This window comes from Gigantopelta aegis, chromosome 2 (genome assembly GCF_016097555.1).
Source record: "Gigantopelta aegis isolate Gae_Host chromosome 2, Gae_host_genome, whole genome shotgun sequence".
In the NCBI taxonomy this organism is placed as follows: Eukaryota; Metazoa; Mollusca; class Gastropoda; order Neomphalida; family Peltospiridae; genus Gigantopelta; species Gigantopelta aegis.
The window spans coordinates 10,887,117-10,912,141 of record NC_054700.1 but is presented as its reverse complement, the minus strand read 5'-3'; the positions used below and the strand labels follow the sequence as shown (position 1 = coordinate 10,912,141).

General features: G+C 38.0%; 1 protein-coding gene across 1 annotated transcript in view; it reads right to left on the bottom strand.

Moving 5' to 3' along the window:
* The window catches only part of LOC121376769 (U3 small nucleolar RNA-associated protein 15 homolog), a 110,518-nt gene that overhangs the window by 73,520 nt on the left and 11,973 nt on the right, over positions 1 to 25,025 (bottom strand). The window contains exons 3-6 of the mRNA XM_041504545.1: positions 24,494 to 24,678; positions 22,168 to 22,291; positions 7,155 to 7,209; positions 6,231 to 6,356 (exon numbers count right to left, since the gene is read on the bottom strand). Coding sequence (XP_041360479.1) covers positions 6,231 to 6,356; positions 7,155 to 7,209; positions 22,168 to 22,291; positions 24,494 to 24,678 — 490 coding nt within the window. The remainder of the gene's footprint in view (positions 1 to 6,230; positions 6,357 to 7,154; positions 7,210 to 22,167; positions 22,292 to 24,493; positions 24,679 to 25,025) is intronic.

The following is a 25,025-nucleotide window of genomic DNA, read 5'->3' as shown; positions in this document are numbered from 1 at the left end:
ACAATATTCAACAGAACGCTTAGCAAAGCATTCTAAACTAAGACATCTATAGTACAGTTATTGAAGAAGAAGGAAAAAAAAGCCTGACCATCCCTAGAGCATACGGACTACACACCTCTAGGATTACTAATATTAGTTCTGTTAACAAGCAGTGAAACTTCCACAGCCTTTCCGACCATAGCCTGTAAATCTGTTAGTGTTTCTATAGTACTGTAACTGTTATAGTAATGTAATCTCCCTCCCTCTCTCTCTCTCTCTCTCTGGCAGTGCTAATTTGATTAACAAACAGGGGGATCACTGCAGAAACTGGCAAATGACCGCAACTCCAATGAAAGGTCTTTGTTCTGTGTGTCTAACGAGAAGTGACGGCTTCCTCACCGCTAACTGCCACTAGGAGAGAGAACATGGCCGTGGAATGCCACTATCTCGCAGCCAATCATCCGTCTGTCCCTCACCCTCACCTTACGGGATTTATCAACCTCCATTTAGGATAGCTCACAAATCCAAGATGGCTGTCAGCATTTTTTATTCACAACATGCAGTGGCGTAGGAAGGTGCCAAAAAGTAGGGGGCACTCTTTTATATTTACACACTTTTACACTATTATAAAGCAAATATAAAACAAAATATCTGAAAAGTTGAGGGCACATGCCCCCCCCCACCCCTTGCGTCCCCCCTCCCCACTTCTTATGCCAGTGTCATGTCTGGCCCATGAGGATAAGCTAAATTTAGATTGCTGGGTGGAGGACATTAAAAAACAGAATATCATTACAGGAGGGCTGGGTGGGGGGGGGGGGGGTGGGGGGAGGAAGAGGGGAAATGATAATTGAATTAATTCTGTTTTAAAAGAGAACTGTAACAAAACAAGTATTCCAAGAGTACTGCTGAAACAATACATGTCCCCTACCAGACCCAACAACAACTGTTCAAGGGCCACAACTCTGTGAGAAATGGGTAAATAGCCATGAAAGTCAAACTTGATCTGTAGCAATATTACATGATGAAGATACATACAAAATTTCAGCACCATATCTTGAGACAATACAAAAAAAAAAAAAGAGTCTGGAAAACTATATGTGGGATATGCAGACAGACAGACAGACAGACAGACAGACAGACAGACAGACAGACAGACAGACAGACAGACAGACAGACAGACACAGACAGACAGACAGAATAAAACATATAGTCCCCTCTGGTTGGATTGATAGGGGACTAATCAAGATAAGTTTCAAGGCATCTCATCATATTTATGCAGAAAATACACTGACAGGGCTCGAATTTAACGGCAGCCATGCAGCAAACTGCCGCAATGTCCTCAAAATTAAACATAAGTCCCATGACCAAACTGGTTATGCCCAATTTTGCATGGTAGGGTCTACGTCATCATACCCAAACATGACTCCTAGTTAGTGGTCACATGCCGCAATGTCCTCAAAATTAAACATAGTCTCATTATTGCCAAACTGGCTGTGCCCTATTTTGCATGGTAGGGCCTACTAACTGGTCATCAACATACCCAACACGACACCTGAAAGTTGTTTTATTATAAAAACATGAAACCATTCATACTTCTTTATTTTGTACATGTGCTGCTGTGTTATATTTAGACACCTTGTTTGCCTTGATGCCCTGCTTTTTGGCCGTAATGCAAATTTCCATTGGTCTAGGCCAAATGGCCATGTCCTCTAATTTGCCAAATCCGAGGCCTGCATAAACATTCCCAAATTCATTCCCAAACGAGAAATAACAGTCAGGCCAGACTCACAGCTAAAACTGATGGGAAAAAAGCAGGTTGTGTATGGCATGGATGGCCACAAGAGAAATGCAAGTGCCTTGTGTGGCTGGAAAGACAAGGACTGGGATGTGGAAGTGGACAGCAAAATAAGTTGAATTATAAGAGAGATGCCAGTTTGGGAAGAAATAAGGTAGAAATCAATGGAGAGAAATGAATGAAAGAAAGAAATGTTTTATTTAACAACACACACTCAACACATTTTATTTACGGTTATATGGCGTCAGACATATGGTTAAGGACCACACAGATTTGGAAAGGAAACCTGCTGTTGCCACTACATGGGCTACTCTTTCCGAATAGCAGCAAGGGATCTTTTATTTGTGCTTCCCACAGGCAGGATAGCACAAACCATGGCCTTTGTTCAACCAGTTTTGGATCACTGGTCGGTGCAAGTGGTTTACACCTACCCATTGAGCCTTGCAGAGCACTCACTCAGGGTTTGGAGTCGGTATCTGGATTAAAAATCCCATGCCTCGACTGGGATCCGAACCCAGTACCTACCAGCCTGTAGACCGATGGCCTAACCACGACGCCACCGAGGCCGGTCATTTGGGAGAGGTGACAAGACTGGAGGGATTGCAACATGCTGATAAGACGGGGATAACGGGCATACTGAGGGGCAGAGAGTGAAAAGCTAAAATTCTAAGGTCTGAATTTACAATGCCTGTATTTGTCTTACATACATGTAATTACATACATTTACAATGCTTCGAGCCTATATGTTTAAAATGCATGGGCCAAATTTACGACACCTGTTTTTCTTAGACGCATGTGTTTAAGAATTTTAAATGTATGTAGTTACACACCTGTAAGTCTAAAACGCGATCCCCGTCGGTGGACCCATTGGGCTATTTCTCGTTCCAGCCAGTGCTCCACAACTGGTGTAACAAAGGCAATGGTATGTACTATCCTGTCTGTGAGATGGTGCATATAATAAAAGATCCCTTGCTGCTAATTGAAAAGAGTAGCCCATGAAGTGGCGACAGCGGGTTTTCTCACTCAATATCTATATGGTCCGTAACCATATATCTGACACCATATAACCGTAAATAAAATGTGTTGAGTACATCGTTAAATAAAACATTTCCTTCCTTCCTTCCTTCCTGTAAGTCTAAAACAGGCTTTGTAAATTCAGTCCAATGTAGTTGCATGCATTATACAAATCAAAAACAGGCTGCATATAAATTCGGCTCTTTATGTTTACGAAACGGTACATGTAGGTTCTTCAATTTCAATAGCAATAAACTTTACAATGGTTAAAACTGGACTCGGTGCTTTTAAAAGCAGCGTCATGGGATTTTAATCTGTGCAAACATACACCCAGCAGAAAGCTGTAAAAGTCGGGCAGTCATGTGAAACAAGATGACGATCATCAAACCGTTTGTTAATACCATGCAACAACTTTACATAACTACTTGATGCTACCACTCTCAACTAACCCATCCAGCCTTTGTACCAAACAGCCAGGAATGCCAAGCTGATGATCATTGGGGAAGACATTAAGAAAATATGGAACAGTTTGACGGTGTTTACTATCTCGAGAAGCAGTAAAGAAATAAAAGCTTTCTTGAAAAGAGATCAGTGGCTGTGCATTCTAATTTAGCAGGTCGTAATGCAGCCAATCATAAAAGATTTTACTGACCCAGAAGGGTCTCACTGCACATTTGTTTTTTCTGTCAACTATTAAACAGAAATTAACTTTTTTCTATCAAACTGCGGATCTTGGTATTAACTTCAAAGGAGTGATACGGCAATTATGAACTAAAACTGTTAATGTGTGTGTAAAAAGGCAAGGCATTTAATATAAAATGAAACTTTATTGTAACATTTGTTTTGGTAATGGATCAGACATGAGTACTTGTCGATTAAAAAATTTGTTTCTAATTTCTCTACTCACCCTGTTCACCGCCAAATCAGCAAACTGCTGACTTTTATTCAAAGTGGCTACAACATTTAGTCTTTGGCTAATAAAAAGTGTCTTTAAATTAGCCACATTTTAATAACTTTCAAGGAAATACTCTACACAACTAAAAATTGGCTAAACCAAAATTTGTTATAGTGTGAGCCCTGAATTTCATTATTATTTATAATTTAAAAAAAACAAAAAAAAAAAAAAAAAAAAATGTGTGACCCCCCCATAATTACCTAGTGCTAGCACAACATCTATGCCATACGACCCTGAGTAATAACCTCCACTGCTGTTGTGCTAGCACAGTGAGTTGAATAAGACTAATGATATGTAATGCAGGTTAATAATTAACATAGGTTAATTTTTGTAACTAGCAGCAAGGTGTTTTTTATATCATGGGCTGAGAAACAGAAATGCCCAGTATGTACATTAACATGGTATTTGCAATACCTGAACAAAACAAGAATCCAGAACAATTAAAAGTCTTGCATTCCTCAAAGTTTTTCAGTGCACTGTGATTTTCCATTAGTAGCAAGGGATCTTTTATATGCACCATCCCACAGACAGGACAGCACATACCACGGCCTTTGATATACCGGCCGCGGTGCACTGGTTGGAATGACAAATAGCCCAATGGGTCCATTGATGGAGATCGATCCCAGACCGATCATGCATCAAGTGAGTGCTTTGCCATTGGGCTAAAAAACAAACAAAAAACATATTCGTTTTAAGGACACCACTAGAGCACATTGATTTATTAATCATTGGCTATTGGATGCCAAACATTTAGTAATTTTGACATATAGTCTAAGAGAGGAAACCCGCTATATTTTTCCATAAGTAGCAAGGGATCTTTCATATGCACTATCCCACAGACAGGGTAGCACATACCAACGCCTTTAATATACCAGTCAAAGAGCAATTGTTGGGATGAAAAAGAAACCCAAATCAAAAAAGGGATCCAACAAGGGTGTTAAATACACTTCAAGAAAGTTATTTTATTTTATTTAACGATACCACTAGAGCACATTGATTAATTAATCATCGGCTATTGGATGTCAAACATTTCGTAATTCTGACATATAATATTCATCAGAGGAAACCTGCTATATTTTTCCTAATGCAGAAAGGGATCTTTTATATGCACTTTCCCACATACAAGAAAGCACATACCATGGTCTTTGACCAGATGTGGTGCACTGGCTGGAACGAAAAAAAACCCCAATCAGCTGAATCAATTCACTGAGGTGGTTCGATCCTGCAATACAAGCATCTCAGGGCACAATATTTCACGCGAACCGCCGTTCTGTTCGCGTGTCGGTTACGCAAAATTAAATTTACGCGAACCGCAAATCGGTTACGTCATGATCTGTAAACGTTCAGAAATTAAAACTTGCAATCTTCACGATTACAGGAAGTTTATTAATGCAGACATACTACTGGTATTCCGACAAATGTTTTAGACTGATTTTTAGATAATTGATGCGCAGCAAACCAGTAAACAACGTTATATTGCAACAGTTGTAACTTGCGACCAGTCTACAGTTTTAAAACATTTTTAAAGAAATGTGCTCGGACCGCTTGTAGACATACTACTGGATTGGCTATAATTTTACATGTTAAAAACAGTTTTAACGTAAACAGGAATCCAAAAGTGTCACAAAAATTGAACAATACTAACATCGCATAATGAGCTTTAAAAAACCCACATTTGGAACGTCACTGTAGTATATAAGTACCATCGATGAAGTGAAAGTAGCATAGCCACCGCACATCGCAAAAAGGAATCCCTACAAATGAGCATTTATCTATTTCAAAAGCGTAGCTCTCATTACGCACAGTACGTAATGCAAAAACTAAATCCGGGAATAAGTCGAGGCTGTCTGTAATTGTTCTATAAAATATCCTCTTAAAATTTATTCGAAAAAAGATTTTTAAAAATGTATCTACAGGCTTTTAAAAGTTTTAAAATTTCACAGAGGGAGGCCCCCCGAATCCCCCCTCTCGGGCACGTCTTTGGCGTGCGTAATTCTAAGAACATTTCAGACTACGCCTCTGTATTTTGTTTCAGTACTGGGGCTAATATTCAGTTCTTTTATAATATTGTTAACTTTAGCAAGCATTAAAGACATTTTCTTTTCTTTTTTAAAAATGTTTTCTTTTGTATTTGTTTTAACTTTGTTTCAGCTAAAAACTATGTATTTAAAATATAATTTCAACATAATTTTGAGGTAACCGATCAGATAACCCATGGGTTACGCAAATATAATTCACGTAACCGAACAATTGGTTACCTAGGTAAAAACCACGTGAACCGACTTCCGGTTACCTCATATTTCGAAATATTGTCCCCTGCATCTTAAGTGAGTGCTCAAACAACTGAGCTAAATTCCACCCTGGAAAAAAAGATGCACTCAACACATTTTAATTATAATAATATGGCACCTCAAGCGAGCACTCAACCGACTGAGCTAAATCCCACCCCACCACAGGGCCACGTCCCGCCCAATACCTCGTACGTACCTGCCGTAAGGAAGACCGACCCGTGAGGGAACATGATGACATCATCGACGGGCTGACCATGATCCACCATCATCACACTCTCTGACATCCGCGCGTCAAACATCTTCACCGTGTGGTCGTAAGAACCTGTAACACCAAGACAAAAAAAATGTGTTTCCGTCTAGTTGTTTGACATCGAATAGCCGATGATTAATAAATCAATGTGCTCTAGTGGTTTCGTTAAACAAAAAACAAAGTACTACAGATAAAAGTTAATGTTTGTTTTATTTTGCAACACCACTAGAGCACACTGATTTATTTTAATCACTGGCTATTGCAGACATTGAAATAAGTAATGTGTGCAGTAACCCATGTTCAGGTTGTAACGAAATTCAGATCTGGGCCCAGCTTTATCAACGCGATCTTACCACTAAGATCATCTTAAAGCGACATACCCTAGTTTTTAAAAACGCACGTTCATCCAAGAAGTAATGGTTAACGAGACAAGCTCTAGTTATTTTAGACTGTATTTCCCTGTTTAAGCATCACAGACTTTTTTATAGGCTGAACCTAGGGTCTGCACCTTTAAAGTTAAAGTTTGTTTTGTTTAACAACACCACTAGAGCACACTGATTCATTAATCATCGGCTACTAGATGTCAAACATTTGATGTCTCAAAGCTTTATCAACTTATCACACTGTCACAAAATATGTCCAACACACTTACGTGTCTTTTCTCTTAAGCCCCACCCTCTCCCACCATGTATTCACATTTGCAACTACCCTGTGGTTACCTACCTGTAACAAAGATGTTTCAAAGCTTTATCAACTTTTCACTCTCATAAAATATGTCCCCCATACTTACGTGCCTTCTCTCTTACTCACACCCCACCCCTATCCCATCCCCCATGCATTCATATTTGCAACCACCCTGTGGTTACCTACCTGTAACAAAGATGTCGGGACTTGCCTGACTAACGGCACCACATCGGACGTAGTCCTGAAACAAAGGAAAGAATTTAATTTGTTTGTGTATGTATATATATATATATATATAACAACACCTCAGCACATTTTAAATTATGGCTGTTTTAACATATACGACATTGATGCCAACAGGATAAAGTGAAACTAAATCTATCTAAAATTTAATGCATTGAAATTTTTTTTAATATACCAGGGACTTTGATACAAACTCTGAGTCCTTTGAGGATGATCGATCACACCTCCGGCAAGTGATCTACATGCCACCTCACTCATTACCAAAGAAAGAAAGAAAGAAATGTTTTACTTAACGACGCACTCAACACATTTTATTTACGGTTATTTGGCGTCAGACATATGGTTAAGGACCACACAGATATTGGGAGAGGAAACCCGCTGTCGCCACTACATGGGCTACTCTTCCGATTAGCAGCAAGGGATCTTTTATTTGCGCTTCCCACAGACAGGATAGCACAAACCATGGCCTTTGTTGAACCAGTTATGGATCACTGGTCGGTGTAAGTGGTTTACACCTACCCATTGAGCCTTGCGGAGCACTCACTCAGGGTTTGGAGTCGGTATCTAGATTAAAAATCCCATGCCTCGACTGGGATCCGAACCCAGAACCTACCAGCCTGTAGACCGATGGCCTAACCACAACGCCACCGAGGCCGGTTTATCAAAGAAAGATAAAGGTTTGTGTTGTTTAACAACACCACTACAGAACATTGATTTATTCATCATCAGCTATTGAATGTCAAACATTTGGTCTTTTTCAAGAAAACCCTTAGAGAAAACCTGCTACATTTTTCCATTAGCAGCAAGGGATCTTTTATATGCACTTTCCCCACAGAAAGGACAGCACTGGTTGGAATGGCAAAAAACTAATCACAGAATGGGTCCACTGAGGTGGTTTTTTATCCTATGACTTAAGCACCTCTGGCAAGATCCCACCCCTCTCATTCTGAAAGAAATACAGGACCATGTTGGGCAATCGCATCTGGATACCATTCCACCGTCCAATAAAGCAAGTCGTAACATACATATTTCACATCCACCTGGATACCATTCCACCGTCCAATAAAGCAAGTCGTAACATACATATTTCACATCCACCTGGATACCATTCCACCGTCCAATAAAACAAGTCGTAACACACATATTTCACATCCACCCGGATATCATTCCACCGTCCAATAAAACAAGTCGTAACATACATATTTCACATCCACCTGGATACCATTCCGCCATCCAATAAAACAAGTCGTAACATACATATTTCACATCCACCCAGATACCATTCCACCGTCCAATAAAACAAGTCGTAACATACATATTTCACATCCACCTGGATACCATTTCACCGTCCAATAAAACAAGTCGTAACACACATATTTCACATCCACCCGGATATCATTCCACTGTCCAATAAAACAAGTCGTAACATACATATTTCACATCCACCTGGATACCATTCCGCCATCCAATAAAACAAGTCGTAACATACATATTTCACATCCACATAGATACCATTCCACCGTCCAATAAAACAAGTTGTAACATACATATTTCACATCCATCCGGATACCATTTTACCATCCAATAAAACTAGTCGTAACATACATATTTCACATCCATCCGGATACCATTCCACCATCCAATAAAACAAGTCCTAACATACATATTTCACATCCACCCACCACTGTCCAATAAAACAAGTCGTAACATACATATTTTACATCCATCCGTATACCATTCCACCGTCCAATAAAACTATTTATAACATACATATTTCACATCCACCCTCTACCGTCCAATAAAACAAGTCGTAACATACATATGTCACATCCACCCACTACCGTCCAATAAAACAAGTAACATACATATGTCACATCCACCCACTACCGTCCAATAAAACAAGTAACATACATATGTCACATCTACCCACTACCGTCCAATAAAACAAGTCGTAACATACATATGTCACATCCACCCACTACCATCCAATAAAACAAGTCGTAACATACATATGTCACATCCACCCACTACCGTCCAATAAAACAAGTCATAACATACATATTTCACATCCATCCGGATACCATTTCACCATCCAATAACACAAGTCGTAACACATATTTCACATCCACCCGGATATCATTCCACTGTCCAATAATTTGCCAATTGCAAATTTCAAAAACAATTGGAAAATTTTATTTTGATTTGGTGAAATAATTTTATGAAATAATTGATATTTTGTTAGAATATATCTGGGTTTGTGCAATTTTTGAAGTTTAGTAGATAATTTGGCAAAATGTTTTGCTCAACCAGAGCTCACCCTGAAACTAGTCGTAACATACATATTTCACATCCACCCGGATACCATTTCACCATCCAATAGAACAAGTCATAACATACATATTTCACATCCATCCAGATACCATTCCACCGTCCAATAAAACAAGTCATAACATACATATTTCACATCCACCCACTACCGTCCAATAAAACAAGTCATAACATACATATTTCACATCCACCCACTACCGTCCAAAAAAACAAGTCGTAACATACATATTTCACATCCACCCGGATACTATTCCACCATCCAATAAAACAAGTCGTAACATACATATTTCACATCCACCCGGATACCATTCCACTGTCCAATAAAGAAGCCATAACATACATATTTCACACAAATATCCACAAAACCTGAATGGAGCCAGATACCATTCCACCATCCAATAAAACAAGTCGTAACATACATATTTCACATCCACCCGGATACCATTCCACCATCCAATAAAACAAGACTTAACATACATATTTCACATCCATCTGGATACCATTCCACCATCCAATAAAACAAGACGTAACGTAACATACATATTTCACATCCATCCGGATACCATTCACCCATTCAATAAAACAAGACTTAACATACATATTTCACACAAATATCCACAAAAAGTTAATGAAGTCAATGATTTTTTCATGATCTCAATGCCAGCATGGATATAAAAATTATTCCAGTGGTAATCTCAAACCCAACCGATTGGGACCACGTAAAGTTTAAACCCATTCTCGGATTCTCGGCCTACAGGAAAAATCGTAAAATACAAATGCTTTCATAGTCTTAATACAGAGTAATAAACAATTTATTGTACTGATGGTTTGTATTTCTAAACATTGACGACTTCCTTTAAAAAATCAGCTGATATCTAGAAGTATCTTTTGAAAACGTGATCTACTTTGCTATTCTTCTGGAAGAAAGACATGTTTTAATACAATGGGATGAAAATGACACTTGCACAATGTATGTTGACATAAGAAAATTGAACAACAAAAAGACTTGATAAATAATGAATTTATTATTTTGTACTATGACCTTATTTTTCACTTCGATATAAAAGGAAACATTATTAAATAATAAGTACCGAAATAGGAAACAGAATGAATGGAGTTCGCATTAAAAAAATGGAATATAACAGAAACCGCAAACAAGAATTCCACAGAATTAACAATCCGACCTACAATTTATTGTTTTGGAGAATAAATAAATAATTTGTGAGGTATAATTTAGAATTAATCTGGTTTTTAAATAAATAAATAAATAAAATAATTTACAGGGTTTTATCACCCACATGTATGTTTTTAATCTCCGATAATCAGCATCATTCCAAACCATTTCCCAAAGGCTATGTCGTTTTTATTCCCAATTTTGGACTAAAAAAATTCCCAATTTCAAATGTGAATTATTCCTTTTTTATTTCTATATAAAGATATTTTTTAAAAACAATATGGAAAACTTGTCAAACACCCCTTCGCTCACCCACACAAAATAGATATATTAATTTGAATAAATACAAGTACATATATAGTATTACTCTTTTAAATTCTAACTTAGCTTAATGAGATGTTTTTAAAATGAAACTGAAAATTCACAATGTTTTTTGTAAAACGATGCTAAAATATCCAAACATAAAGCTATGGGCATCAAATCAAATTTTAGAAATAAAACCCTGAATTTAACCAGAATTTTGCAGAATTAAAAGTCTTGCTTACCATAAACATTTTCATTGCACTGTGATGAACATCCATACGTGCAACAATAAACCAAGTTTTATTGATCTAGGACTTACAGTTTGCGAGAAATGGAGTTAAACGCGAAAACTGTCATTTTTAAACTTTTAAGCAGACATTGAAAAAGGAAAGAAAGAAAGAAATGTTTTATTTAACGATGCACTCAACACATTTTATTTACGTTTAAATGGTGTCGGAAATATTGTTAAAGATCACACAGATATTGAGAGAAGAAACCCGATGTGTCCACTTAATGGGCTACTCTTTTTGATTAGCAGCAAGGGATCTTTTATGTGCAAGCTCCATGTCAGACTACACAAAATAGCTGTTTCTTTTATAATGTGATGAGGTTGTCGTTAAATAAATATGTTTATGTATATATAATTAAAAAAATTCCACGTTTATATGATTTACTATATTCTGATTGGACAATGTCGAAGAAAAACTGAAAGTTATCCTTCAATAAACCTCAGAAAATGACGTCATTACGCCAACCGAGACATTAAAGGATTTATGTGTATTTTACCTAAATATTGTGTGTTCAGGCACTTGTCCATAAATTTTAGAAGAAAGTGGGTGCTAAACTGTGGCTAGCAAAATTTATTAGGGGTTAAGACATGCTTCTGTGGAAAAAAGTATTGATCAAGGGGAGGGTTCGACCGCCGAAACCCACCCTCTGCGCACGCTTCTGTGTTTGTAATTATACAAGTACTATTACAAACTGCATAAAATTGCGTAGTGTAGTGAAGGATTTTAAACTAAAAACCTCAGAAAATTACGTCATTATGTATTTTCTAACATTGATAATTAAAGCAAAAAGTTGCAAATAATGTGTAAGTTAATGGAGGGGGGAAAAAAATCACAAAAGTCGAAAATATTTCCTACTGCCTAATAATTACATTTTGCCATTCTAAACATTCCTTTTTTTTTTTTCTTCTCTCTCTCTTTAACCCAGAGTCCCTGGTAAAATAATCAGCACCAATCGGCATCCGAAGATCTGTGTTTAGCCAGTGTCTCCCGTAAGTGTATTAAACGAGAGCTCTAGCATGCGGTTAATGAAGGCAGCTCACCGCCTAATGGTGGCTTGTGTACAAGCGTTATGCTCTCAAATGGTCGTTTAGCTCCCATAAACATATGCAAGACAAGCCCATTTAACACTGACTGCGTTCACAAATAATCCATGAAATTGAACTTTTTACAATGAGACTTTTTTTCTTTTTTTTTGGTGTGTTTTTAAAAAAAAAAAAAACATGAAAAAAAACATTATTTTTTTTTTTATTGCAAACATGAAGTCAGTTTAGTCCAAGTAGAGTGAGTGATATGTATAATGAGCGTGCGCGAGAAGATGTGTGTTTGTGGGGTAGGTTATTGATAGAATTGATTGTGTGTGTCATGTTGTGTGTGCCGCGTGTGCATATGTCTGTGTGTGTGTGGAGTGTGTGTTGATGTGTGTATGTGAGTCTGGTGTGTGTACACGTGTGTGTGTGTGTGTATGTGGTATGTGTGTGTGGTAGTGATGGTATGTGTGTGGTGTGTGTATGCGTGCATGTGTGTGCATGTATAGGCACATGGTTGTGGTATGTGCTTAAGTGTAAAGAGATTTGGTATTGTGCTTATATAGAGAATACTACATGAGTGGCCCTTAGATACCATTTATCTTACAAGTTGTTTTCAAAATGTATCAAATGAGTGAAAGTGAGTTGGATACATTTTTAAACAAGTTGTAAGATAAACTGTATCTAACCGACACGAATGTAGAATTCTATTTCTTACATAACCTCAAAAACCCCAGGCTTTAAGCAAATTTAAACGTCTTTTCCAACTGAAACATATTTACAGCACAAATCAATGTCAGGTTAACTATATGCCACTAAGTGATCAATTTCGATCATGCTTTTTTTTTATTGGATGGTATGACATTGTTGACCTGGTCATCACCTAGGAGCAGCCAGTCGTTATCTCTTGAAATTGTTATCACACATATATGTGTTAACAGTGTGTTATTACAAACAATCCATGATCCAAAAATATTTAGGGCCAAATTTATAAAGCCTATTTTTCTTAAACGCATGTGTTTAAGCATTGTAAACATATGTAGTTACACATGTGTAAGTCTAAAACGGGCATTGTAAATTTGGCTCTTATAGTCTAGACTTAAGACTTTAATAAAGTCTCACTTATTTAAATTGATGTAACATGTAGTTTAAAGTCTGACGGTTTTAGCAGTCTTTTAAGTCTGGAATTAGAACTTTTATAAGCAAAGGTCCAAAAGCTTTGCGGAGAACAGGTTTTAATTTTATTCCACTCCAAGCAGGGCATATGACTTGTACATCAAAACACATGGTATGGGCTGTCATGTCTATGTGGAAATGAATATAAAAGATGACATGCCGTTGGTTACTACAAGGCTATGCTGTTCAAAGGTAAAGCAGAATGTTTATACATAATAAGAATAAAAAGCATCTATAAATCATTTTACTTTTCTACAATTTCCTTCCCACACAAACTTCCATCCTCAATGGGAAATCAAATTTTAAAAAATATATATAAATATGATTTAAAAATTAAAATAACATTAATCATTTCTGAACAGTAATTAAATGAGCTACACTAACAAAATTTAAAAAATTAACAGTCACAAAAAATATGACTTCAGAATTAAAACAGTATCATATTAAAATTTTAAAAACCTATAAATAGCTTTATTTTTCTATAATTTTCAATGCAGTCTCTCTTATCAACTTTCCCCTGCACGTGCTGTAACCTCACCATGGTGCAGGGGTGTAACATTATCTTTGAGAATGGCCAACACATCACAAATAAATTTTGAGTAAAAGTCAGTATCTATCTGTGATATTTGTGTTTTTGCACGGTTCTTTACACTGTTTTTGTTTAAATCTTGAATTTTTATATTGATGTTGATCATCACCTTATTTGTTTGCATTACCATAGTTTGACACCCAATAGCCGATGTATTTTTTCGTGCTGGGGTGTTGTTAAACATTCATTCATTCATTCTCTTATCAACCAAACAACCATCTCCAATGGTGAATCAAATGATAAGAAAAACATCAAGAATGATTTTAAAAATAAAACAATATTTATATTTTTGTTCCCACCCCTACACTCATCCAATGATCAAACGTTAAAAGTAAAACTATATTTTTTATATAATATTTATTAAATTCACAAGTAAAAGGCATCTATACTAAAAAAAATTCTATGATTACCCTCAGTTACCCTTACTTACATCCCACAGCCAAATATAAATACAATTTGTAAAGTAAATATTCTTATGTAAATTAAACCATCTTTATTCAAAAGACCAATATTAAACAATTCAAATTATATCAGTTTTATTCAAAAGACCACTATTGAACAATCCAAGTTAATTCATCTTTATTAAAAACACCAATAATTAAATAATTCAAATTAAATCATCTTGAATAAAAGACCAATTAAACAATTCAAATTAAATAAGTGTTATTCAAAAACCCAATATTAAACGATCCAAATTAAACATTTAATAAAAAAAAAAAAAAGACAAAAAATTAAATAATCCAAATTAAATCATCTTTATTCAAAAGACCAATAATTAAACAATTCAAATTAAATCAGTTTTATTCAACAGACCAATTAAAAATCCAAATTAAATCACCTTTACTTAACATCCCCTCTCCCCGAAAAAAAAACCAGGAACAACAAACAGGACTTTAGCCAATTTTCAGAAATGTCGAGTATTTCCTTGAAAATCATTCAAATATGGCTAATTTGAGGAATATATTATTAGCCAGTCTAAATTGTTTAGCCATTTGTGTAAAAATTAATAATTGGCTAATATGGCATTGCACAGGGAGAGCCCTGAACAACCCATCAAATAGTGCAGATTTGTTTGAAACTTTACTCAGATGTTCCATTTCAATTATTCCCCCCTTCCCACCAAAAAAACCCTCAAAAAACAAATAACAAACAAAAAACCCCAGCTAACAGTCCCAATTTGTTTGAAACTTTCCTCAGATTTTCTATTGCAATCATTCCCCCCACCCCCGACCCCCCCCCAAAAAAAACCTATTAGACAGTCTAGATTTGTTTGAAACTTTCCTTAGATTTTCTATTGCAATCATTCCCCGATCTCCAAAAAAAAATAAACAGAAAAAAAACCCACCCACAGCAAACAATCCAGATTTGTTTGAAACTTTCCTCAGATTTTCTATCACAATCGTTCCCCCACCACCGCCACCACAACCTCCATCCTGGCTCCTGCTGGGGGTCAGATGACCAAACATCATTTGTTTCTGCATTAATGTGTCAGACACGTTATTTCTCACTGTCGGGAAGACGTGGCCATAATTACAAGAAGCCAGATGAAATGGTTTCAATGACGATTGGGAATGCTTTGGGATTTTATGGCATATAAATTAGTCACATATTCGCCAAGTTGAACATGTCATGGAAGTCGATTCAAAGGGTGGAATCATCAATTTCATACCCAATTAAAGCTCTTGCAGGGATCCCTCTCTCGCAAGACACAACATGTGTCTGCAGTAAAACCAAATTCTTCAGCAGATGCGAGCTGATGAACATAGATCACATCACGCCAATGGAGGAAACATGCTTGTACATACACACAGTCTGTGATAAATGTAGGATTTCCAGGAACAAAGGAACAACATTCAAGTCCTATTGTTTGGAAATTAAAAATATATATATATGACATAAACTTAGGATTTGAAAAAAAAAAAAAAAAAATCAAATTCTATTGTTTGTGAAGAATTTTGTTTTTTAAAGTTCAAAGATGATTCTTTTTCTTCGATTGTTTATCACTTGAAGAGTGTCAAGAGGTATTACAGACCTAGTGATAAATAAATTTACATTAATTATACATGAACAAATCTAAATTTTTTGATAATAAAGTGTTTTGTTTTGTTGTGTTTTGGTTTTTATTTTATTTATTTATTTTTTGTTTTATTATTTTTAATCATTGATTAAATTTTAAACCAACTGGAAATTGTGTATTTAATTTAGTGTGCTCTATCGTCTTTTGTGTCTGTAACTTAAAAAACCCACCATAAACAGAAATTTACTTTTATGTATTTTTCTAAGTGTGCCTAAGCGTATGTGTCAGAGTATGTGTATGTGTATATATTTACCTATGTACATGTGTATGTGTATGTGTATAGATATGTGTATGTGTATAGATATGTGTATGTGTATAGATATGTGTATGTGTATGTGCATGTGTACATGTATATGGTATGTATATAGGTATATGTACATCTTCGTGTATATGTATTATATACACGTAAGTTTATTTGTAGATTTTTTTTTCCATCTCCTGATACACACCTATGTACATGTAAGCAGAATGAGAAGGAAGCCATTTAGTTGGCGTATATCAGATCAAACCCGTACGCAGCTCACAAGTTTGTCAGCAATGTAAATCGGCAGAGCACTCCACTATCACATCATCACAATATCCCCGCTCATTATGAACCCTCAATAAATTACCCACATCCAGAGGCAAACATACATTCAAAATGCTGTTACGGACTTTTCAATTTCAATGTTAAACCATTCTGCCACTGTGGTATGCAACTGCACTGTACATGGCCCCGGCTAAATTGGAATAAATCTCCGGCGATATCCAATTTCATGCGGGGAATTTGAAGAAAACGTTCTGAAGTTGTTAGAAATCCAGGGAATCATAATGATAACCAGCTCCGTCTGGACCAGGTTGTCTTGTATCACATCAAATCTGATGAAGCGGAAAACTACATAACAACACTCGGGAGGGAGGAAGCAGTGTAACAGTCGATGTGTACCGGTCTCAGCACACGCTTTTAGCCACATGTGGTCCACGATGAAAGACTTGAACCCCACGGCCATGGGGGTTTCGGGGGTTCATCCTCCCTGGGGTTCTTTTTTAAGGGGGGAGGGTCTTTTTCTTTTTTTGATGCTTTTAAAAATCTGGGATTCATTATAGAAGTTTTCAAATAGCTTGATTTTTTTTTTTCTTCAAAAATGCAAATTAAAATTTAAAGACACTTTTAATGTTTAAAAATGTTTCAGACATATTAAAGTATGTACAAATGCAAGTATTAATATACATAAACTGAGCTTTGTGCCACAAGTTTAAAATAACCAAAGTGTTTTGATTTCCTATACTTTCTAATTTAAATCATTCAATTAAATACAAAAATAAACTTCCATAAAGATTAATTTTTCTTCAATTTTGTAGCTAAAAATTTAAAGTATCCTACTATTGAAATATGTAAACTACATACATGTACATAACATGATTTTGACAGAATAATTATATTTATTTTTGTGCTTATATCCAATTAAGGTTCAAGCATGCTGTCCTGGGCACACACCTCAGCTATCTGGGCTGCCTATCCAGGACAGAGGGTTAGTTGTTAGTAGTTAGTGAGAGAGAAATTGGTGTAGTGGCCATACACCTACCCACCGAGTTGTTAAAACTTGCTCTCTTTGTGGGAGCCTGTACGGGGATGTGAACCCATAACCTATTAGCCTTAAGACAGATGGCTTAACAACTACACCACCAATACCGCTGAACAACAATGCAGTTTTTCCCACACTGAATTTTCAACACAACCTGCATCTATTTGGGAGGGACAATGGCCATTACCATTGAGAAACAGGAAAACTGCCAATCAACTCTCAATAATGTTGTAAAAGTTTGAATTACAAGCATTCACATTTTGAAAACGACACAACACCGTGGAATCAATCATGGTAGAAAAAAACCATGTCCTCGCCAGCTTTATCATGTCCTGATTGGAAACCGGAGTCCGGAACAGGTCCGAATAATGTTGAAGTCCAGCTCGTATTTCAGGAATTCATCTGTGTTTCAACAGCCAAAGTGACAAAGTGTCTTACACTGGGATGGATGAAGAAACCCACCGCAACCTGCACCAGTTTTCTTAAACAAGAGATTCAGGATGTATACGTCCCTCTTAGAACTGGTTTTGGTGTTGTAGACTTAAAGCTGGTACAGGGGCGGGAGATAGCCCAGTGGTAAAGCGCTCGCTCGATGCGCGGTCAGTCTGGGATCGATCCCCGTCGATGGGTCCATTGGGCTATTTCTCGCTCCAGCCAGTGCACCACGACTGGTATATCAAAGGCCGTGGTATGTACTACCCTGTATGTGGGATGGTGCACATAAAAGATCCCTTGCTGCTAATCGAAAAGAGTAGCCCATGAAGTGGCGACAGCGGGTTTCCTGTCTCAATATCTGTGTTGTACTTAACCATATGTCTGACGCTATATAACCGTAAATAAAATGTGTTGAGTGTGCTGTTAAATAAAACATTTCTTTCTTTCTTTTTTAAAGCTGGTAAGTAGTGAGTTCACATCCTGGTACCAGTTCCTAACCCCAGAGTCAGTTTTAATGACCTATTAGATAGGTTTATGGATTCTACATCAACTTCTCTCTCACTACACTTGGTCGTTTAGTAGTTAAGCCATCACAATTAAGGCTGCTAGGTACTGGGTTCACAGCCTGGTATTGGCTCTCATGCAGAGCTAGTTTTAATGACTCAATACGTAGGTGTAAAACCACTACACCGACTTTTCTATCGCCAACCAACCACTATCCTGGACAGACAGCCCAGATACCTGAGGTCTATGCCCAGGACAGCGAGCTTGAACCTTAATTTGACATAAGCACGAAAAAAGTTGAAATGAATTGCACCAGTTTCTTCTACAGGAGTTTCAGGACTGGTTTTGATGGTGTAGTGGTTAAGCCATCAGACTTAAAGCTGGTAGGTACTGGGTTCGCACCCCAGAGCCGGTTCCTAACAGAGCGAGTTTGAAGGGCTCATAGGATAGGTGTATGGCCACTACTCCAACTTCTCTCTCTCACCAAACTCAGTGGTTTAGTGGTTAATCCATGGCACTTAAGGATGGAAGGTACTGGGTTCACACCCCACAACCCGCTCTTACCCAGAGCAAGTTTTTAATGGGCCATAGGGTAGGTGTATGGCCACTACTCCAAATTCTCCATAACTATTAACCCATTGTCCCAGATAGACAGCCCTGATAGATGAGGTGTGTGCCCAGAACAGCATGCTTGAACATTAATTGGATATAAACATGAAAATAAAATAAAATGATATCAGTAATAGGAAAGGAAAGACTACTGCCTCACAGGACACTTTAAAGTACGGTTATCTGGTGTCTATTTATTTATTTAGGTATGGTTGTTCGGACTTTTCGTTGAGAGAAAAACAGAAGAAAGAAAACCTCAGGATATTTTAAACTATGGCTATTTGGAAAGGAAAGGAATGTTTGCTTTGCCAAATTATCTATTCAATTTACAAATTTACAAACAAAATATCTATTATTACATGAATGAATGAATGTTTAACGACACCCCAGCACGAAAAATACATCAACTATTGGGTGTCAAACTGTGGTAAATGCAAACGGTAAGTGTGATTATTACATGAATTATTTAACAAAAGTAAAATAAAATTTGCCAATTGTTTTTAAAATTCACATTTGGTGAATTTGGCAATATCCAGAGATAACTTTGTATTGGATAATCTTTAGAGAAAACCTGCAAAAAAAACTTCAGCAGCAGCAAGAAATGTTTTATATGCACTTTCCCACAAACAGGATAGCACATACCATGGACTTTGACATACCAGTCACATAGCAGTACACTGGTTGGAGCAGGGAAAAAAAAAACAATCATAGACAGTGTCCATCAATGAGGATTCGATTCTATGACCTAGGCAACAGGTTCAAATTAGCAAGGAATGTTTTATGAGAAACTACTTGGTGCGTGGTCAGTTTGGGATCGATCCCCATTGGTGGGCCCATTGGGCTATTTCTTGTCCCAACCACGACTGGTATACCAAAGGCTGTGGTATGTGCTATCCTGTCTGTGGGATGGTACATGTAAAAGATCCCTTGCTACTAAAGGATGGAGGAGCCGGCGAAAGTCAACACCAGTGTCCATGACAGGCGTGTGCTACAACAGCCTGTTCTGAATGTGCATGTTAAAATCTATAACCTGGCCTGATTGTAGTACTAAAACAAATAACTTCCGGCTGGGTCAAAGTTCGAGGTGCACCCAACTTTTGATAGAGAAGTGAACACCACAAGTCCTGTGATTGGTTATAAATGTGAGTGTGTTGGTTGTAAAAAAAATTAGTTTCATCTGGGCTAAAAATGTATGCAATTTTATTTAATCTAGTACCACTGTGTCAAGTAGCCTTGTGCTTGGAACATGTATGGGGTACCTGTAAAAAAAAAAAGTACTCAAATTTTGTGCGGAACTAGGGTAGTCATAGACGCTACCCGTTATCTCAGAAATGAGCAGCTTGACACCCACTTTTTTGTGATTCACTTTAAGGGGGAGGGGTGGTAGTATTTATATCCGTGGCATTTATGTCGATTGATACGTTGCAGGTAGGAGTTTTAGCCACATATGTTACTATTGTCGTCTATGGGATTTGATTTGGTAGTATACACCCTGATGTGATGGAAACAAGGTAGTGGGTTTCTTCTTTAAGACTATATGTCAAAATTCACAAATGTTTGACAACAAATTTATAGCCGATAATTCATAAAATCAATGTGCTCAAGTGGTGTCTTTAAACAAAAATATACTTTTAACTTTCTACTGATAAACCCAGTCACAGTAGTCTGGCAGAAACAGAAAATAGCCTAGCTGGTCGCCCTGTTAACAAAAGATGACAACATCTACATCCATCCATCTCGTGAATTACACGTGACAAATGAGAAATCGACACGCTTTATACCGAAACACACAGCATGCCGTTACCAATATGAGACCTGACCCATCATTCACGCCTTGTTCCTACGACTGGTATTTTCACCATTCCCAGCCACAGCACACAAAGAGGAAAAGGAATGTTGAACTTGTACAAATGATTCTGAATTACACTGACAATCCAAATGTATTTTAAATTAGCTGATTTTAAAAAAAAAAAAAAATCACTTTTTTTCCCCCTCTATTGAATTACTGATTAAATGTCCAAAAAGCTGTTAGGTGAGCAATCAGATAAAGTTTTAAAGAAAATGCATTAAACATTTTATTGTACAGCGATCAATTTACCAGTCTTCAGCGGTGGATCCAGAAAATCCATTATGGGGGTGGGGGGGGGGGGGGGGGGCGTGACAGGAGGTGGAATGCCAAGGAAACTTTCAGGGAGGTGTGGCGGGGGATCGTAAAAAAAGAAGAAAATAATATATAATAAAATTATAACTATCGCAAAATACCCCCCCCCCCCCCCAACCACCCCCCCCCCCCCCCCCCCCCCCCAGATCCGCCTCTGGTTTTCTTTTAACTTTCCAGGTGAATGTGGAGAGAAGCTGGACTGATCACTCGCCTGGTGAAAAGTTAGTTGTTTAACTACACCACTAGAGCAGAATGATTATTAATCATAGAAAATTGGATGTCAAACATTAGGTAATCTTGACATATATCCTTAGAGAGGGAACCTGTTATATTTGTCCATTAGTAGTAAGGTTTTTTTTTATATGCACCATCCTAGAGACAGGATAGCACATACCATGACTTTTGATATACCAGTCATGGTGTACTGGCTGAAAGGAGAAATAGTCCAATGAACCCACTGACCCCGCGGGATCGATCCTAGTTAAACTGCGAAATAATCCATTACCAGCAAGGGATCTGTTATATGCACTTTCCCCACAGACAGGAAAGCACAGCTGTGGAGCACTGGTTGGAATAAGAAAAAACCCCATCAGCTGAATGGATCCATCGAGGTGGTTCAATCCTGCGACGCAAGCACTCAACCGACTGAGCTAAATCACGCCCCCTATATAAGAATGATTCACGGGAGATATGGTGAGTAACGGAAGTGTGAGTACTCACCTCATGCTCGTCGTAGATGACCTGAGCCTTCTCCGTGGGGATGTCCCAGACACGCACACTCCTGTCGTTGGAACCGGTCATGATACGCAGCCTGTCCGAGAGAAATCTTGTCACGTTCACCGGACTGGGAATATCAAAACAAGATGGAAGTTAAAAAACAAGGCCATCAAAAAGTTAAAATTAAAAAAAGAATTATGCTTAAGTATGCCCCATTGGGAATGTCATTATAACATGTATAGTGCCAACAGTGATTTTTCCATTAGGATCAAGGGATCTTTTATATGCACCATTCCACAGACAGGACAGCACATACCACGGCCTTTGGTGTATATACGAGTCAAGGTGCAATGGCTGGAAAGAGAAATAGCCCACTGGGCCCACAGACGGGGATCGATCTCAGATAGACCACACATCAGGCAAGCACTTTACCACTGGGCTACGTCCGGCCCTTTTAGGTATTCAAGATTCGTATATAATCTGGAAGGCCAGCACTTCTCAAGCACTTTACCACTGGGCTACGTCCGGCCCTTTTCGGTATTCAAGATTCGTATATAATCTGGAAGGCCAGCACTTCTCAAGCACTTTACCACTGGGCTACGTCCGGCCCTTTTAGGTATTCAAGATTCGTATATAATCTGGAAGGCCAGCACTTCTCAAGCACTTTACCACTGGGCTATGTCCGGCCCTTTGAGGTATTCAAGATTCGTATATAATCTGGAAGGCCAGCACTTCTCAAGCACTTTACCACTGGGCTACGTCCGGCCCTTTGAGGTATTCAAGATTCGTATATAATCTGGAAGGCCAGCACTTCTCAAGCACTTTACCACTGGGCTACGTCAGGCCCTTTTAGGTATTCAAGATTCGTATATAATCTGGAAGGCCAGCACTTCTCAAGCACTTTACCACTGGGCTACGTCCGGCCCTTTTAGGTATTCAAGATTCGTATATAATCTGGAAGGCCAGCACTTCTCAAGCACTTTACCACTGGGCTACGTCAGGCCCTTTTAGGTATTCAAGATTCGTATATAATCTGGAAGGCCAGCACTTCTCAAGCACTTTACCACTGGGCTACGTCCGGCCATTTTAGGTATTCAAGATTCGTATATAATCTGGAAGGCCAGCACTTCTCAAGCACTCAAGCACTTTACCACTGGGCTACGTCCGGCCCTTTTAGGTATTCAAGATTCGTATATAATCTGGAAGGCCAGCACTTCTCAAGCACTTTACCACTGGGCTACGTCCGGCCCTTTTAGGTATTCAAGATTCGTATATAATCTGGAAGGCCAGCACTTCTCAAGCACTTTACCACTGGGCTACGTCCGGCCCTTTTAGGTATTCAAGATTCGTATATAATCTGGAAGGCCAGCACTTCTCAAGCACTTTACCACTGGGCTACGTCCGGCCCTTTTAGGTATTCAAGATTCGTATATAATCTGGAAGGCCAGCACTTCTCAAGCACTTTACCACTGGGCTACGTCCGGCCCTTTTAGGTATTCAAGATTCGTATATAATCTGGAAGGCCAGCACTTCTCAAGCACTTTACCACTGGGCTACGTCCGGCCCTTTTAGGTATTCAAGATTCGTATATAATCTGGAAGGCCAGCACTTCTCAAGCACTTTACCACTGGGCTACGTCCGGCCCTTTTAGGTATTCAAGATTCGTATATAATCTGGAAGGCCAGCACTTCTCAAGCACTTTACCACTGGGCTACGTCCGGCCCTTTTAGGTATTCAAGATTCGTATATAATCTGGAAGGCCAGCACTTCTCAAGCACTTTACCACTGGCTACGTCCGGCCCTTTGAGGTATTCAAGATTCGTATATAATCTGGAAGGCCAGCACTTCTCAAGCACTTTACCACTGGGCTACGTCAGGCCCTTTTAGGTATTCAAGATTCGTATATAATCTGGAAGGCCAGCACTTCTCAAGCACTTTTCACTATAAAATTACGGCTTTCAAGTATTCAAATTGGTAACACTTGGTCTCGTATCTTTTCATCAGTATTCACAACAGTATATCCAACACGTTTCAATATTTGTGACAAAATGACACTGACTGGTAAAAAGTAAACATTGTCAATAATACCAGGTGACAGATTTTGGAATTACAAGAAAATAAACTTGAGGAATACAAATTTTAATATTTATCAATGGAAATACACAATTCAAGTACCTTTCATGATAATGTTCATGGATTTTTACAAATCCAAGGACTTTTCTTTATGGCCACTCAAATTCAGGCACTTTATATGAACCCTGGTGCTATTCTATGACCTTGACCGTGTCATTTGTTGGGTTGGTCAAGGCCATGAGGTGTTTGTACGTACCCATCATGTCCTTTGAAAACTCTGAGCAGTGACTTGCTTTTCACATCAAACAACTTGGCACTACCTTCATCACCCCCGGCAACCAACAACTGGCCATCCGACCGGAATGAACCACTGTGGGCAACCTCCCGAAATCGGCTTATAGTACGAAGAATTTGATTGGTTCTTGAACTGTATATCTGGACCTGTCAATAAAAAAATAAAAAAAAAAAAAAAATAATAATAATAATAATTGAATGAATGAATGAATGAATGAATGAATGAATGAATGAATGAATGAATGAATGAAATAATAAATAAATAAATTATAGTCTTGTCATGACATGAATTTCATTATTCTAATCAAATAAGTTACATCTATAGGACTCAAATTTAACAGTAGCCAAGCAGCAATTTTCAGCAATGTCCTAATTGTATGCTCCAATACGATCAATCCCCGTCAGTGGGCCCATTGGGCTATTTCTTGCTCCAGCCATTGCACCACGACTGGTATATCAAAGACCATGGTATGCACTACCCTGTCTGTGGGATG